At 39.0% G+C, this 17,645-nt stretch overlaps 1 protein-coding gene across 2 annotated transcripts in view; it reads left to right on the plus strand.

Annotated features, from left to right (window-relative positions):
• The window catches only part of Nubpl (nucleotide binding protein-like), a 213,225-nt gene that overhangs the window by 35,308 nt on the left and 160,272 nt on the right, over positions 1–17,645 (plus strand). For both annotated transcript variants that reach the window (NM_029760.2, XM_006516363.2), the window contains one exon: positions 10,916–11,006. In NM_029760.2, the coding sequence (NP_084036.2) occupies positions 10,916–11,006 (91 nt within the window). The remainder of the gene's footprint in view (positions 1–10,915; positions 11,007–17,645) is intronic.

The raw sequence follows: 17,645 nt of genomic DNA on the forward strand, positions 1-17,645 counted from the left end.
TTCCTGTTTGTTTGCAGGATCTGCAGTCAGAATTCCCAGGGTTGCTCTTGGCACTGCAGTTAGGTAAGGCATCTGAGAGCTTGGTAGTGCTGTAGCCGGAGTCCTTTATTTCTTTGGGAAGGGTTCTGGTGTTTAGTTACATTTCTAGGTTTCCAGGCTGAGGATCTGGCAATAAAAAGATTAGTTGATATCACCATCAGGTAGAATGTTATTTTTAGGGTTTAGTGTCTGTAGGCATCTTTCCCTGCATTTTTATAAGCATTACCATGGAGATAAAAAGGTCTCTAATTTTTCCTGCATATTAAAACTTTACTGACTAAGCACACTAATACTAGAAAACCAAACCAAAACAAACCAAAACAAACCAAAGAAACAGGCCAAGGATTTAAGATTTTTCTTAATCTTGTTACTGTATTTCCCCATTACTTAAGTAAAACTGTGGGACTGAAGGCAGTTTCTTCTTGTTTTGTATAATCTTGTTCTATGAAGGATAAACATAGCAAAACAACCTTCTGTGGCCCTGTTATGTTGGAAACCCTATCGTACCCTTATCTTTCCAGTTAGCAGATTTAAAATCTTTTTTTAATTAGCTTTTTAATTTCATGTGTGGCTTTAGTTTTCAAAGCTTTAGATGGTATGTCCCATCCTGTCATGTTTCTCTATCCGCCCACTGTTTCCACTAGCTGCTGTCCCACAGAGTTTTAGTATGGGAGATCCCTAGTGAATGGAAGCTCACAGAAGAGTTTTTTGGGAAAAATGAGGTAGTTAGGATTATTCTGCAAGGATGCTTCTAACCTACTTAAAATCTTTTTCATCTTATTTGTATTTTAAACAGAATCTTGTTCTTTTAGCCGAGTCTGGCCTTGAACTCATGATCTTTCTACCTAAACCATATAGTACTAGGATTAAGATAAGCTTTAGACCACTCATATAACCTTTTCTTTAATACCAAAATACACACCCATACCTACAGTGTATTTGCCGGGGGACGTTTAGGTATGTGACAGGGTCTAGTATACAGTAAGAACTTGCCAAGGACCATCTTGGAGAAGCTAAAAACTAGCAGGTGATCTTTCTGAGATGGTTCCACCATGGACTGAAATCTACGATGGATTTGCTTCTGTAGGCAAGGCTAAGGAGACTCTACCTGGGGAAAAATTCCTGATATTAAGATGCTTTTCCTGTTATTATTAAATATATAACAATCACTAGGTATTACCCACCCCTTGAGCAGATTTCTACAGACCAATGAAGATGTACTATCTTGTGGTAATGCTATATAGACAAATAGATAACGATTCTATAAAATTCCTGATTTAATTCAAATAATTTTAGAAGGAAATTTTTAGAGATGGCCGTAGTTGCTAGAAAGATGTAATAAACTTAGAATCAAGAATAGAATCTGCCCACTCCTCAGAATAGTAAGCAAAGGCTGCATATTAAAAATACAATGAACTTTAATAATTACACAAAAAGAGAAATAAACTTGGGACAATTTTGTGTTCAAGGAAGAACATTTAGGTCCAAGGATAAAGTCACAGGTGTGCATTATGATAAGTCAAGACCATGTAAAAACTGTTGCTTTGAACTTATAATGAGTATATTATAATGAAACACTGCTTTGAACTTAGTATCAATATCCTTCTGTAACTCCCATTCTATGCAACATTTTATCTCAGAGGTAATTTTCTAAAAAACCTTTTGTCTAAGAAGGTGTAAAAAGACCAGAGAAAAGAAAGTTGTTGGTTGAATGGTATGGCTTGGGGAACTTTGCCCTATCATCCATCCATCCATCCATCCATCCAAATGTGTATGCCTGTTTGTCTATATGTTTGTGTGTAGGTGTGTGTGTGTGTGTTTAAGCATGCATGAACACTTGAGTTGATTGTGGCAGATGGTCAGACCCAGCCAGAGTGTGGGTATGTGAATGTTTGAATGTATTTGTGTCTGTGCATATTTGCCTGTATAAAGCATCTTAATTCTTTTCCTTTCCTTCCTCCATGGTTCACAAAGAGTTAACCAGGTTAGCTAGAGAGGCTTCTGGCTGATTCACCAGACAAAGGAGCACTAGCAATAAATTCTTTCACTTCATTCCCTGCTGCTAAATAAATAGTGTGTGTTAATTGCCAGATATTAGTGCTTAATGAAGCACAGAGCAGAAAGAAAGAGTTAAGTTTCCCTAGTGCTTATTTAAGCATAAAGAGTTAACTAAAGCACAGAGAGTTATAATGTGTAATAAAGCACAGAGTTAAAAAGAAAAGAAGCCAGGAGTTTTTTGGACCTTTTAGAAGCTATCAGCAAAAGCATAGTTAGAGAGTTAGAATGCCACAGACCATCAGTCTTTCAAACTACATCTGGAAACCATCAGTCTTTAAAGCAATATCTGACGCCATGTCCCACTTCAAGCCCAGTTGAGGCCAGGTAGGCTTCAGGCAAGAACTGATCTAGAAATTACGTTGTAGTCATGGCTGGCCTTGAACTTATGAGCCTCTTGCCTCAGCCTCCTGACTTCTGGGATTGCAGGCATGTGCCACTATGCCTGGCAAATAGCAGACTAAAGTTTGCATGTATTACCTGGTTTTTGAGTCCTCCATCCTAACACATTACCATACAATTATAAGGAGGGAGAATTACATGAAATCATTAATTGTCAAAATCTAAGTTGGGGGCCTTAGGAATTACTTAGCAATTCTCTCTTAAGGTTTTAATGAGGAACAAATGAAGGTTTATTCATTCATTGGCTCATTCACTCACTCAGACATTACTGGAGGATAGCTCTGCCCTCACAGTTCATGATTGTAGTACGTCAGAAGGCAAAAAATGGTAGCTTGGGATAAGGGAGAGGTAAATCTATGAGACTGAGTGTGGGTTTTTAATGAACAGATTAAGCTTCATCGGTAAAAAAAAAAAAATCACATTTTCAGCAGCAGAGGTGTGAAGGAAGTGAACGAGTATGCCATGTTAGAGAGAGTGTGCTAGAAGGACTTGCTGGCTAGAACACAGGCTAGGATGTGCTCTTCAGGAAATAGTGGGAGGCTTCTGTGGCTTCTAGCTGAAGTGGGTAGTGAAAATCCACAGAGGTAAGAGCAGGCAGTAGGCTGAGGTTAGGCTAGATCATGTGAGGCTTTGTGCAAGGCAGTGAGGGCATTCACTCTTTCAAGAACGCCATGAGGAGAGTGGTGCAATGAAGGGCATGAACAGAATAATATGACCTAGCTTTATTTTATTTTATTTTATTTTATTTTATTTTATTTTATTTTTGAGACAGGGTTTCTCTGTGTAGCCCTGGCTGTCCTGGAACTCACTTTGTAGATCAGGCTGGCCTTGAACTCAGAAATCCGCCTACCTCTGCCGCAGTGCTGGGATTAAAGGCGTGTGCCACCCCGCCCGGCTCATGACCTAGCTTTAATGGAATCATTCTGGCTTCTCTGTTGAGAGGTGCTGTGTAGTACTGCCAGATGTGACAAACACACATATATGACACCCCTTCAACTTATTTCTGGTTGCTGTGACAAATACCCCGGCAAAAGCAAGGTGAGAACAGGCATTTATTATGGCTCACAGTTCACGGGCACAGTCCATCATGGAAGGCAAGCAAGGCAAGAGACACGGAGGACAGTGGGTCACATCCCTTCCACCATCATGAAGCGGAGAAGGAGGAATGCACATTGTTGCTCATCACCAATTCTCCACTTACATAGTCCAGGAACCCAGCCAGGCATTGATGCCATCCATGTTAGGTGAGACTCCTCACCTCAGTTAATACAGACAAGATAATCCCTCAGCAGGCATGCCGAAGCCCATCTTCCTGGTAGCATTGACTCTACCAACTTTCTAGTTTAGCACTAACCACTACATATACACATTTAAATTTGAATTTTAGATAAACAATAAATAAATTTGTACACATGAGTTTTATACAGTGTTTATTGACTACACATGTGACAAAATGTTCACTACCTTACAAACTTACTTAAACCTTGATATGCGGGCACTTACCTATGATCCTTGTACCGAGGAGGACAGGACACAAGGTCTGAGAGTTCAGGCCAGATGGTTAGACATAGTGAATTCTAGACCAGCTTGGACTACATATTAAGATCCTGTCACAAACAGAAAACCAACCATACATACATTTAAAGAGAACCTCTACAAAGAAACTTTTGATATCCTTGAGTTACTATTACTGTGATCCTGTTGGCTCCATGGCTTAGATCTTACAGTAGTCCTTTCTCTCTTTTCCTGCACTATGTGCATTTCTGCCTTTCACACTCTGTTCATCCTACACCCTAGACTAGAGTTTTATGTAAGTACTTTGGATACCCTCAACTGATTACTAGTATATCAGGATTCATGGGATTGAACAGGGGATCTCCAAGAGTGCCTATTGTTTTATATGCTGTGTGAACAGTAGCAAAGAAAACATACAAAATCACTCACTTTTATTGTGAGTTTTATTTATTCTCTTGGAAGAAATGCAATAACCAAGTAAAGGTGTAGTGTTGACTATTTATACATTACTAAGAACCAAGAAAACTGTGAAAGGGAATAGGGAAAGCCAAGTGTATTATGGGTATTATGATTTTAGGGTGGTCAGTGAAAGTCATGATTAATGCATGAAGTAAGCTAGCAGAGATGAGGTTGAGGGCTGGATGGTAGAGGAATGAGGTGCAGGATTTCAGGCCAGAGGAGTAGCAGCTGTGAAGGTCCTTAGGCTGAAGTGTGCTGTAAGTGCTTAAGAAACTGCAGAGAGGGAGTCTGTCTGAGAGTAGTCAATGATAAAAGATAATGGCATCTATATCTATAGATCTATATGTCTATATCTGCCTTTCCCCACTGAACCACCTTCCCAGCCCATCAATTTCTTCAGAAGACAAAGGTAACCTTTTAGGTTTGTTTCTGCTCTAAAAACAAAGTTTCAAGTTGGAAATGATCCTTTTCTTGTTTTTGTTTTTTTAGCTTTCTTACAAGCAATGACTTGGTCTTTTAAGACTCTTGAACTCTCCACCAGGGATCTTTGGTTGTGCTTCACCCTATCCAGCAAACCTTGACCTTCATAATACCCTTGCTCCTTTCTTGATTGAACTTGGAGATTTAGCTATCCCTTTGATAAGTGATAGGAAAGTCTTCTCTGTACTTTGTTCAACCGTTAGTTCTTCTGTCAGATTCTTATTTAGTCTCAGCTAAGAGAATCAGAAAACATGCTTTTTTCTAGTGAGAGACTGAAATTCTTTTGAATGACAGCTTGATTCAAAGACAGGGAGAAAGACAAGAAAGAAGAGGCTTGGATCAATTCCAAATTGAATAATACCAATTACCAGTCTAAGATTACTTTGATTATAATGTGCAGGGAATCATGGGAATCTTAGCTGGGAGCGCCTGTGGAACGGACAAGCGTAAGGGAAGTCTGAAAGGAGTATTTATTTAGGGATAATTGGGTGGGTGTGCTCTCAGATGTTGTTTTGATGGGTTACATTAGTAGACAAGAGGGATGAAAGGAACATGTCAGAACCTTTACAGTCTTCAGGATAAATTCTGCTAGAAGAACAAAGCAGTATCAGGACTGTTGGTGCTGCCTTTGAAATTCAACACAAAAAAATAGGATGCGTAAGCTCTCAAATTGCAGCTTTCATGCAGTAGTAATGAAACAGTATAATCACTCTGAATAATTTTGCTACCATTTACAGCTTTCACAGGTTGGTATATATTATAAAAGAACAATCCAAAACTCTAAATGGTAACTTGGGGGTTGGTCTATCTTGTGTTACCTGCTAGGTATTGAGATCTGCATGAGAGTCAGAAAAAGAGTACATTGTTAGATGACAGTATGTGTAGCCGAGTTTATAATGATAAAGATGTCAATTACATTTTTCAGTAGTAAGCTTGCAATTGCTTTTGCTAATGGTGATTTTCTTTGCTGTGCATTTATAAGGTGTCTGTTGTGATTCTTTCTTTTGAGTCTTGCTAAAATTAAAAGTAAAGAAAACCCTAATTGAAGCTTTCTTGACTAAGTATAATTATTTTGGGAAGAAGGAGGTGGAAAAATATTTGAGACTTAGCTGAACACTGCTGCATACAATTTATTTGTAATCTACCTTGCTCATCTATTTTTCTATAGTATAGAATCATCTTGAAATTTAAAATTTAAATTAAAGACTAGATATTTAAAATATAAGCCTACCTAACAATTGTTATAGTTAGCTTCAGTTGTCAGCTTGACACACCTGGGAAACAGTGACCTTCAGTTGAGTGGCTGCCTCCACTGCTCAGCCTGTGGGCATGCCAGCTTTGGGTAGGTGGACCTGGTAGGTCGCTCAGCAAGCTGTGGGAGTAAGCTGGAAGGCAGTGTGCCTTCATGGTCTCTGCTGCAGTTTCTGCTCCTGGTTCTTGCATGAGTTCCTGCCATGACTTCTTTCAATGGTGAACTGTGGTCTTCAAGTCTTTACCCTTCATCAAGAAAACTTCTCTTTTCAAAAGATGGAGACCAGTACATAAAAGCACAACTAATCCAAATGCAGAGTTGTGAATCCCAGTCTCAATGGCTACATCTACACAAAGTCCCATAGCGTAGGCTCAGGGAACATTGTGAAAGAGGGAGAGCCAAAGGATCAGAAAGTTTAATGTGAGACTGTGTCTCCTAGTAACATCAGAAGCAGTACTCATTAACTCTCACCAGTGTGACTGCCCAACTGTGAGCTGAACAAGGGCAACACCCATGAACTTGTCAAACTGGACAGGAAAAGCCCATAAAGAAAAGCCCTACATGGAGAACCAGGCAACTGAGGAAGGCTGGGGGGGGGGAGAGGTGCTCTTCTCCAGGGAAGAGCACAGCAATCGGTTGTCCAGTGCCACATGGTCAGCCCTGAATACATACATACAAGTAACGTTACACAGACTCAACAGGTTATATTTGGGAATATATCTGTATATGCAAATACATATATGCATGTAGTAGCTGTTAGTGAGAAAAGAGGCCATGGATTTGAAAGAGAAAGGAGGCTGTATGGGAGCATTTGTAGGGAGAAAAAGGAAGAGAGAAATTATGTAATTATATTTACAAAAAGAAGAAAAATAAAAGAGCTGCTTACTCCTGACTCTACTAGGAGTAAGTTAGTACTTGGTTGATTAACTTGGTCGTGAAAACTTTATTCTCTAGATTGGATGTTGGAAAACTATAATCAAATCTTTGACATGCACACACATGCATGTGTTTGTGCATGTGTATGCATGCATTTGTGTGTGTGTGTGTGTGTGTGTAAAGTCTTATTGGAACACAGCTATGCTGAGTCACTTCCATGTTGTTTAGGCAGCCATTGATGCTCCTGTAGTAATATTGAGTACCTGCTGTAGAGATTATGTGATCCACAAGGATTAAAATATTTATGAGGTAAATTTTTGAGAAAAGGTATTATATTCTCAAGAAATAAAATAAATAAAAAATTAGTCAATATCATTCTTTTAAAAACTTTAAAAATGTATTTTGAATTGAAATGGAATTGCATCACTTTCTGTCCTTTTTTCTTCCTCCAACCCTTCTCTGCTTCTGTTCATCCAACTCCTCCCATGTCTCCTTTCCCAAATGGGTAATATTGTTCTGTGATTATTATTGATACACATACCTATGTGTGTATGTATATGTACAAATATGCATAAATGCAACTTGCTGAAAAAATGTGATTCACTCTTTAAGTTTTTTGTAATTAGATTGTGCTGGAATTCTGGTGGCGATTGATGTGGTTGGACTTGTTTTTTTTCTAGTTCTGCTTTGTTATAAGAAAGAAAACATAAAACAACTAAAGACTAATAGTCACTGCAAGTATTAGTCTTTCTTCTTTCTTACCATAGTAGGGACAGTACCAGAGTGGTATTATGTCAAGTAGTAAGTGAGGAATGTAAATTCTAAACCTTATAATCATAGTGTCCCTTTTATTTTTTTTTTGTGTGTGTGTCAGCCATATATGTTAGCTTTTATAGTCATGTATGAACATCTATTCTTACCACAGCAAATGTGAAGGCAAGGCTCGATTGGTTTATTGGATTGTGGTTCATAGGAAAGTCTGGTTTTCTTCTAGAAGATAGAATAGAAGATGCGAAGATACATTCCCACATTTTGAAGAATACTTGAAAATCTATTGATGAAGAAGATGGTTAGGGACATGACACTTGGGTATTATCAAATCCACATTCTGACAGTTAGACAAAAGCCAGCATTCCCTTCCCTCCTCTACCAAAGGAGCTATTTCTCTTATCACTGGCAGAAGGGGTAAATGGCTCTCTGTGGTCCCTAGTAACATAGCTGAGGTCCCTCAGTATCGTAAGTATCTGTGGCACATGTTTCAGACCTTGCTGGCATCCTGGCTCTTTTCATACAGTCCCTCATCCAGACTCCTCCTGCTCATGGGCTTCCCGGTCTTTTTACCCTGCTACTTTGGCTCTGCTCTCTTGCCCCTTTCTTGGTCATCTCTTTCTCTTCCTCTCTTGCTTTCCCTACCCCCTGTCCTTTCCTTTCATGGGCAAGTCCAGTCTGCCAGCCATGTTCAGTCTGCTCCTTTCTCTGTCTGCTCTGGACTCTTTCAGAAGCCTAGGATGCCCCTTCTCCTCATATCAACAATAGGAACCTTTTGCTTATCCATACCTTAGAGTGGCCATGCCCTCAGTTTATACAGTTAAGTTTTGTTTTGCTAGAACAGTAATTTAAAAGGCAGAGTTATTTTACTTTAGATTATTTTGATTGAAACTTAGGACCTCACTCACTCAAGTTACTATAAAACTACTGTTAGTATAGATAAGAAAAGGAAAAATAACCTTACATTTTAAAATTGAAGTTTATTATTTTGTACTATGTTTTTAGCCCTTGAAGTTGTCACAGAAACAATCCTACAATGAGATAGTATCAGAGGAAGCTTAGGTATTTCTGTCAATGGTCCTGCTTGAAATATTTTTATTCATAGTAAATTAAAGTCCAAGTTTCCTGTTTGTTAAATGTATAGATTTCCTTTGGAGTATTCCCCTTTTTATAGCTGCTATCTCAATTCATAAAAACTAAGTTTTATATGTAATCATCCTATTAAAAGCAAAACATCTTTATTACTTTTGTATTTATTTTAAATTAGTTTGGGATTTCAGATAGACATCAGTCTCCTCTCCTTACACCCACGAGACCAAATCACATAGGGATAATAAGTACTTTTCTTAGAATTGCAAATTGAGCCAGTATAAGATTAGGAACTTAAATGTTAAATTTACCTTCTTATGAGTATTTACAGAACCACATGATAAGGGTTGAAAAGTAATTGTGTGTCTGGAAACAGGTATTATGGAAGATTTAGGGTTGTTTCAGTTTCTTGAATTTCTGGTTATTGAGAGGTGAGTGTTATCTTGCTAGGATTTGGGGATAGTGGGAGGAAAGTGGTAAGGCATCGTGAGGTACAGGCAGAGGTAGTGAGGTATAGGCAGAGGTAGTGAGGTGCAGGCAGAGGTAGTGAGGTGCAGGCAGAGGTAGTGAGGTGCAGGCAGAGGTAGTAAGGTACAGGCAGATGTAGTGAGGTACAGGCAGATGTAGTAAGGTACAGGCAGATGTAGTGAGGTACAGGCAGATGTAGTGAGGTGCAGGCAGATGTAGTGAGGTACAGGCAGAGGTAGTGAGGTACAGGCAGATGTAGTGAGGTGCAGGCAGAGGTAGTGAGGTGCAGGCAGATGTAGTGAGGTACAGGCAGAGGTAGTGAGGTGCAGGCAGATGTAGTGAGGTACAGGCAGAGGTAAGGTGCAGGCAGATGTAGTGAGGTGCAGGCAGAGGTAGTAAGGTACAGGCAGAGGTAGTAAGGTGCAGGCAGAGGTAGTAAGGTACAGGCAGAGGTAGTGAGGTGCAGGCAGAGGTAGTAAGGTACAGGCAGATGTAGTGAGGTACAGGCAGATGTAGTGAGGTGCAGGCAGAGGTAGTGAGGTACAGGCAGATGTAGTGAGGTGCAGGCAGAGGTAGTAGGGTGCAGGCAGAGGTAGTGAGGTACAGGCAGATGTAGTGAGGTGCAGGCAGAGGTAGTAAGGTACAGGCAGATGTAGTGAGGTGCAGGCAGATGTAGTGAGGTGCAGGCAGAGGTAGTGAGGTGCAGGCAGATGTAGTGAGGTACAGGCAGATGTAGTGAGGTGCAGGCAGATGTAGTGAGGTACAGGCAGAGGTAGTGAGGTGCAGGCAGATGTAGTGAGGTGCAGGCAGTATTGTCTATTCATAGATGAGAAAAACGAACAGAGATAGATTTGGAGGTAGAGTGAAAGTGTATTTATGAGCGGTAATTTTGTTTTCCATTCCTTGACTAAGTTGCTGATTAACTAGTACCTGACAGAGACCCATAAGGATCTTCTGCCCTTCTCAGCTGGGCAGGCATCAAAGAACACTATAGTTAGCTGTTTCTGACTCCTCCAAAAGCCTGTGTACTTAGCTGTGGTTGCATGCAAGGCTGGCCTCTATTATATGTGCCGGTAGCCTGTTGCTTCCCCTCCCTTCCCCCTCTTGCCAGATACACAGCAGAATTCCTTACTTTCTGTAGAACAGTCTTGTTTCCATTTTTTTTTTCATTTTGTAATTTAGGGCCTTCCAGAAGTCAGTGTTCCATCATGTTGGGGTTTTGTTGGGCATTTATTAATCTTTCCAGTCTTGTTTACATAATACTTGTTAGTTCTCAGAAATTATGCTTAGATCAAAAAGGTCTTAGTTTTCTTGAGACTATACAGGAGACCTGATTGAATTCATTATCTAAATCTAATTTTAAAGCTATCCCAGGCAATTTATACTTCCTGTTTCTTAGGTTATGATTTTGGGATATTTTACATTTTCTTTTTAAAAGGTTTGTTACTGTGTAGTCTCTTTTGTCTGGTGAACCTGATGAATAATCTTTTGATGATTTTGGTTTTCTTGCAGTCCAAGGCGGTTGGCTTGTTAGATGTGGATGTGTATGGTCCTTCCATTCCAAAGATGATGAACCTGAGAGGAAATCCAGAATTATCACCAAGTGAGTACAGAAAAGATGAAGAGTACCTACTGTTCACTTTCCAGGCACCATATGTGCTTGATATGTCATGTAGAGTAGCAGTTTAGTGCTGAGGGCTGGCCTCAGTCAGTCCCTCAACCTGAGGGAAAAGTCAGGGTCCTAATACTCAGGTGGGCAAGGAGTTGTTGAATGACAAACAGACACGAACACGAGGGAATGCTGGATTTGAATGTAATTTCTCAAAGTGAGCATCAGACTTATATTACAGAAGAAAACAAAAAAGTTAGGTGACACATCAGACAAGGTACATTGAAGTTATCCTATGCATAATGACAGAAAACAGAGAAATGCATACATAAAGGACTGACAGGAACCAGACAGTGGTTACAACTGAGATAAAAGGTGGCCCTTTCTAAAGTCAGCTATTTTAGGAGCCAGGTTTTCACACCTTAGTCACAATTTATGCTATTCCTCTGAGCCTTATGAAAGCTTATACCAGAGGGTTCCGCTCTTGTTAACCTTTTTCATGAATAATGCAATACTGTAGTTCCTTTTTAAACTATAACCTCTTCCTAGACCATTGTAAATTCCTACATATGGGAGTGACTTGGTTCTCTCTAGAGAACTCACCAACTTTCTTCTAATATGTCATGTAGTCTGTCATACCTGACTGTAATGAAAATTTTAAGTTTACTTTGTTGAATTAATCCTGAGATTTCTAGCTCTTATCCAATAAAATACTAAAAAAAAAAAAAAAAGCATGTAAGACCCTCCACACTATCACAAGGACAAATTTAAAATACATCTGTGTTATGAGACGACAAAGACTCTCCAGGAGACCAGTTTCCCTGAAACTTTGTGCCTCAAGACTGCAGCCAAACTTTTGGACTTGTCACACAGACTCCACTTACTGGAGTAAGTGTGGCAGGTCAGAAATCATGCCATTGACCAACTGTGTGGAATCCATTGTATCTTGTGTCTTGGCCCCCTATACACAGTTGCTATGAAGAATAATGTAAATGCAGCATTTGGCATGATTCATGGCACTGGTATATGATAAAATATTAAATATCCATTGTTTACATTAAGTATGTATATGTATGAGAATATTTCAGTAAAAACATTTGTATCAAATGAAAAATTTTTTTGCAAACATATTTTTGTCAGATTTTTCTTAGAGCATTTATAAATTCCCCAAAACAATGGTTTGTTGCCCCATAGTATTATTGCCATTGGTATAGAAGAAGCTTTTGAGTAAATCTATAGTATTTTCACTGTTCTTGTTATTACATATTTTTAAGGCTACCAAATATAAAGTCTTAAGTATAGGAAATGCAATCATGAAATGGTAAGAATTGGTTATTAAAATGGCTTTATATGAAAATGTACTAAATAAAATTGATTTCTAGTCTGATAACATAAAATTGAATAATTTTATAGGCCTATTTTCCATGGGTCTAGAATAAAATATATGTATGGATCTATTTATTAGATTATTTACCTTATAGTATTATTTTTTGTTGTAATTAAAAATTGTTTAAACATTGTTTGCTCATTAAGGTGGTTATGTATGTGATTTACTTTCAGAGATCAATTATACTAAAGTCTGGGCTATTCTTTATGGGTGTGTGACTCGAGGGGTCTTATATTGCAAGCAACCCCTTACACAGCTGATTCCTAATCTCATGAAAATACAGGGATAGACCTCTGCTTCTGTTGCAGCACAGTTTGCAGACAGGTGCCATGAGCAGTGGTGAGTGTTAACCACGGAAGAGTGGCGATGACCTGAGGCACTCTGGGTGACTGTGTCTTTAAGGACAGTGTGACTACTGAGGCTGTGACACAGGTGTGATTAGAGCACTACTCTCCTTTTTCAGGATCTGCCAGTGTGAGTGCTTGAGGGAAACTTCAGTGTACTAGAACCTTGGGAAGCTTGAAAAACAAAACTACCCCAAACTTGTTTTGTGCCAACAGGGTGATCTTGGTTCCTTCGGAAACAAACCAGATGACTTAGGTGTCCATTTCCGAGGGTGAATTCTCAAAGCCTCAACAGAATGTTAATTTTGGAGTCTTAGAAAAGGTTGCTACCATTGTGTTAACAGGTCTCACTTTGATTTTTCTGCACTTTGCCATGTTAATTTGCCTTGTTATTCTGTTACAGTGGTTACAACATACATAAAGTTATCTAAATAACAATTCAGACAAACTGTGAGACACATGTTTCAGTGGTTTAGGCTTGGGAGAGATTCTGGTGAATTGGCCTTCCTCTTCCTGGACTAAGCTGGGAAGCCTGGAGGCCAGACAGCTTCAGTATTGCCTCTTCTCTTCATTATTAAAACGGATGCAGTAATGTAGTTTTCATCAATTTGCTCATTAAAAACCCCGTGGTAAAGTGGGTAGACTATGTATTATCCCCATTTTCCTCATTTTTTTTTATTATTGAGAGAATTTCACAGTTTGTGGAATTAGGACATTATAGACTTGATTACCAAGAAAAACTTTATATCTGATCTAGAAAAGTGAATTCACTAACTGATGTAAAATCCCAAGGTTTATAATAGCTTCTGGTTTCTTTATTTTATTTTTTTAAATTTTAATTGAAAGTAGATTCTGCTCTCATATAATACATATTGACCACCGTTTCCCCTGCTTCCACTCCTCCCAACTCTCCTTCACCTCCCCTCTCCTCTAGATCCATTCTCTTTCCTGTTTCCTCTTCAGAAAAGATCAGGCCTCCAAGAGATAATAGCAAAATACAACAAAGCAAGGTATGGTAAGGCAAGATAAGGTAACCTGATAGGAGGAAGAGTCCCAAGAACAGGCAAGAGAGTGAGAGATATACCTGCTCCTACTGTTAGAAGTCCCCTCACAAAACCAAAAGAAAACAAAAACAAGTTAGCAGCCATAAACATGCTCAGAGGGCCTGGTGCAGACCCTTGCAGGCCTTGTGCTTGCTGCTTCAGTCTCCGTGAGTCTGTGTGTTCCCTGCTTGGTTGATTTGGTATGCCATGTTCTCCTGGTGTTTTCCATCCCCTTCCTGTCTTCTGAGGGGTTCTCTGACCTCCAAGGGGAGGGACCTCATATTTAAACACTTTCTCTGCATAATGTCTGGCACCTGCTACCATTTGCTGCCAGAGGAAGTCTCTCTGATGACTACTGGACAAGGCACTGCTCTATGAGTATAGCAGAATAGCAGTAGGAATCATTTTGTCTGTCTGTCTATTTGTATCAGGAGTTTTATGTCAGGAGTCATTTTCTTTGACTGTTGTTTCTTCTGTGGTACCTTAACTGCCTGCAATTCTCTCTTCTATCTCTTATGTTCTGTTGGTAAAGCTTGCCTTTGTAGCTCCTGTTCACATTACTAAAATATCTATCTCTAGAATTCTGTCAGTTTGTGTTTTCTTTATTGCTTCTATTTTCATTTTCAAGTCTTAAACTGTTTCATTCGTTTCCTCAATTTTTTGCTTTTTCTTGGCTTTCTTTAAGGGATATATTTATTTTCTCCATTTGTTTGTTTGTGTTTTCCTAGCTTTCTTCGAGGAATTTACTCATTTCCTCCTATTGTTTGTTTGTGTTTTTCTGGATTTCTTTAAGTGATTTATCCCTGAAATATCTCAGAGGTGAGGTAGTGTGATGTCTGCTTAGCATGTAGAAAGCATATTGAGCAAGAACATCATCAGGTTGACATTGTTTTGACAGCCAGTCAGTGGCTAGTTGCTGAAGCTTGTACTTGCGCCTGAATATAAAGCCTTGTTTTTAAAAAGAACAAATGCAATTGTTTTTCATTTCAATTCTTGAAGTAACACAGCACTCAAATTTCATATTATAGTGTAGCCAAAGCATAATCTTAAATATAATTGAGTAAAAAGTTTTTGGTTGAAGTGGCAAATAAATATTAAATGGTAGTTGCACTCAAGAGTATGTTGATGGGGTTCATGAATGTGTGTGTGTGTGTGTGTGTGTGTGTGTGTGTGTGCATGCGCACACATGTGCAGGACAGACACTGGCTGTCTTCCTTGATCACTTCCAGCTTATTTTTTGCAGTAGGATTTCTCGCTGGACTTGGGTCTCACCATTTCATCTGCACAGGCTGTGTGTCAAGCCACCAGGATCCCGCCTCTCTAGCGTTGTGCTTACAGATAATGTGCCATCACACCTGGATTTTGCATGGATGCCAAGCACCTGAGTTCAGTTCCTTCTATAGGAAGCACTTTAGCCACACGTGCATCATCCCTGCCTTCTGTGTAATATTTGTTTTGTGATAAGTTTTCTAAAGTGCCATTTGTTGGTAGAAATGACTGCAGTCTTTCATGTTTTGTGATACTAATTCATTACCAGAATATCTGTGGATTTATTGAGTTTAGTTTTATTGAGGAGTGTCTTTTAATGTACTGAGTTAATGAAGTAAGGAAATTTTAAGAGCTGCAGCAAGAGGTTACTAAGATGCAAATGCCAGATGATTTAATTGAGGATGTACAGTGCATATTAATGACTAGGTAGGGAGATCCACACCAGTCTTTTCTATTGTTGGGAGATAGTCATTTTGCACCAGTCATAGCTTTCTTCTGCTTTGTCTAGGAACGGATGTATATGTGGCTTATGGGAATTTGGAAAATCATTCTGAGAAAATAACTTTCTATAATAGACTTATGATTATGAAGGAGAGTTCTCTTTTCCTTTAGGTAATTCAACTGTGTAAAGGATGAAAATCAATTCTGGTTATTTCAGCGGAGGAAGAGATTTTAGGGTGTTGGTAAAGCTGTTGGTATGTCTGTCCAAGTGGAGAACCCAGAACTTCGGACTTACTTTATGTTGGTTATTGTCCTTTGGATCCTGGCCTTCACCTGATGACAAAGATCCTCTGATTATATTGGGGAAGATTCTGGGGGTACATTTCATCTTGCCTGCGCATCAAGGTCCTGTTCTTTTCTTTTGCACTCTTTGGCGAGGTGACACTAAACATAAGCAGGGGAAAGAATCTTAAGACATTGTGCTTGTGCTTAAGACACTGTCCCTGAAGAATCTCAGAGCTGAGGTAGATGATCTTAGAAGGATATCCTCACTGTAGTTTATCAAGCCTAAAGACCACCCATGTTTCTACTGTGTGTGTGTGAGATAATTTTTTGGAGACACTTGACCTAACTACCTTTGTGGTGTGTAACATATTTTTCTTTGATGTTGTGAAGCTAGGAACAACTAGTTAGTTACTTTTTAGGTTTTTATTGCTCTGCTGCATACAGTCTTAGCTGGGTTTCACAGCTGGCATCACATTGGGAAAGTACCTGTTTAAAATAACAGTTCTCAACCTGTGGATCATGACCTCTTGGGTCACACATCAGATATCCTGCGTATCAGATATTTACATTATGTCTCATAATAGTAGCAAAATTACAGTTATGAAGGAGCATTGAAAGAATTTTATAATTGGGAGTTACCATAGCATGAAGAACTGTGTTAGGAAGGTTGGGAACCGCTGTGTTAAACTGTCTAGTAGTTAGTGTTTGTTTTATTCTTTCTTTCATGTCTTGGCAGCAAATAGTGTTGATCAGGTTTATCTGTGTATATGGGAAACAGGCCATATCTCTCTGTGCTTGTGATTAGCCCCAGCCACCAGAGAAAACGGAATCCTACCACGTGATGACTACTCCTGCATCCAAGGCCCAGCTTTAAAATGCATAGATTACCATAAGTACAATGTATTTGTCATCTGGCCTGTGTGTTAAGATTATTAATACTTTACATTTATTTCACTTTTACTGTCTAGTCTCAGCTTAAACCAAAAGACATTTTCTTTTACCTTTGATTTCTGTAAGCGTTTTCTTGAGATTTTAAAATTTTAACTTTTTGCTATCTTTTTTTGGTGAGAAAAATTAGAACTTAAAATATTGTTAGGTAGAGGAAAGATAAACATGTTAATTCATTAATAATCCTTTGTTTACATTACTATGATACTTCCACTTTGAAAAATACATCCTATTATGGCTAATCCATAGTTACCTTAATAGTACACTGGATACCTTACAAAGAGAATAGTTTCATTTAAGGAAAGTAGCCTGGTTAACTAGGATGTAAATTCAGTTCTGAAGATATAAAATACAGCGAGTATTCATCCATCTATCAGGAGACCTATAGGAAAAGGCAAGAGGGCATTAAACATGGAAAGTTTTGATGGCTGGGCTTTATGAGTTTAATCCTTTTACAAAAAAAACGGAGAGAAATTATGTCTACACACACAAAGGTGGGAGAGAGTGAGGGAGGGAGAAGGAGAGAGAGGCAGTGAGGGAGGAGAGGAGGGACAGAGAGAAAGGGGGAGAGAGAGGGAGGGAGTGTTGGATTGGGGTGGAGCACTCTCACTAGGATTGGATAGCTTTGCTCTGGTGATATCACCAGGCATGTAATGATGTACTGGGCACAGCGGTACAAGGCTTCTTCAATAGTATCTGTGGTAGTGACTTAATAATTCTTTTTCTTTAAAGGGTACCAGGGGGGAAAAGAATAGTGACATTTCACTGAAAGACTTAATTTAACTATTCACTTCCTCTAATTTTCACTGTGGAAACATCACTAACCTACTAGTTGTCATAAATTGTAGCCTAAAATCATACAAACCCTTTTATTCTCATAAACAGTGTCAGGATTCAAACCCTTCCCATTGTTATA

This window comes from Mus musculus, chromosome 12 (genome assembly GCF_000001635.26).
Source record: "Mus musculus strain C57BL/6J chromosome 12, GRCm38.p6 C57BL/6J".
Lineage (NCBI taxonomy): Eukaryota > Metazoa > Chordata > Mammalia > Rodentia > Muridae > Mus > Mus musculus.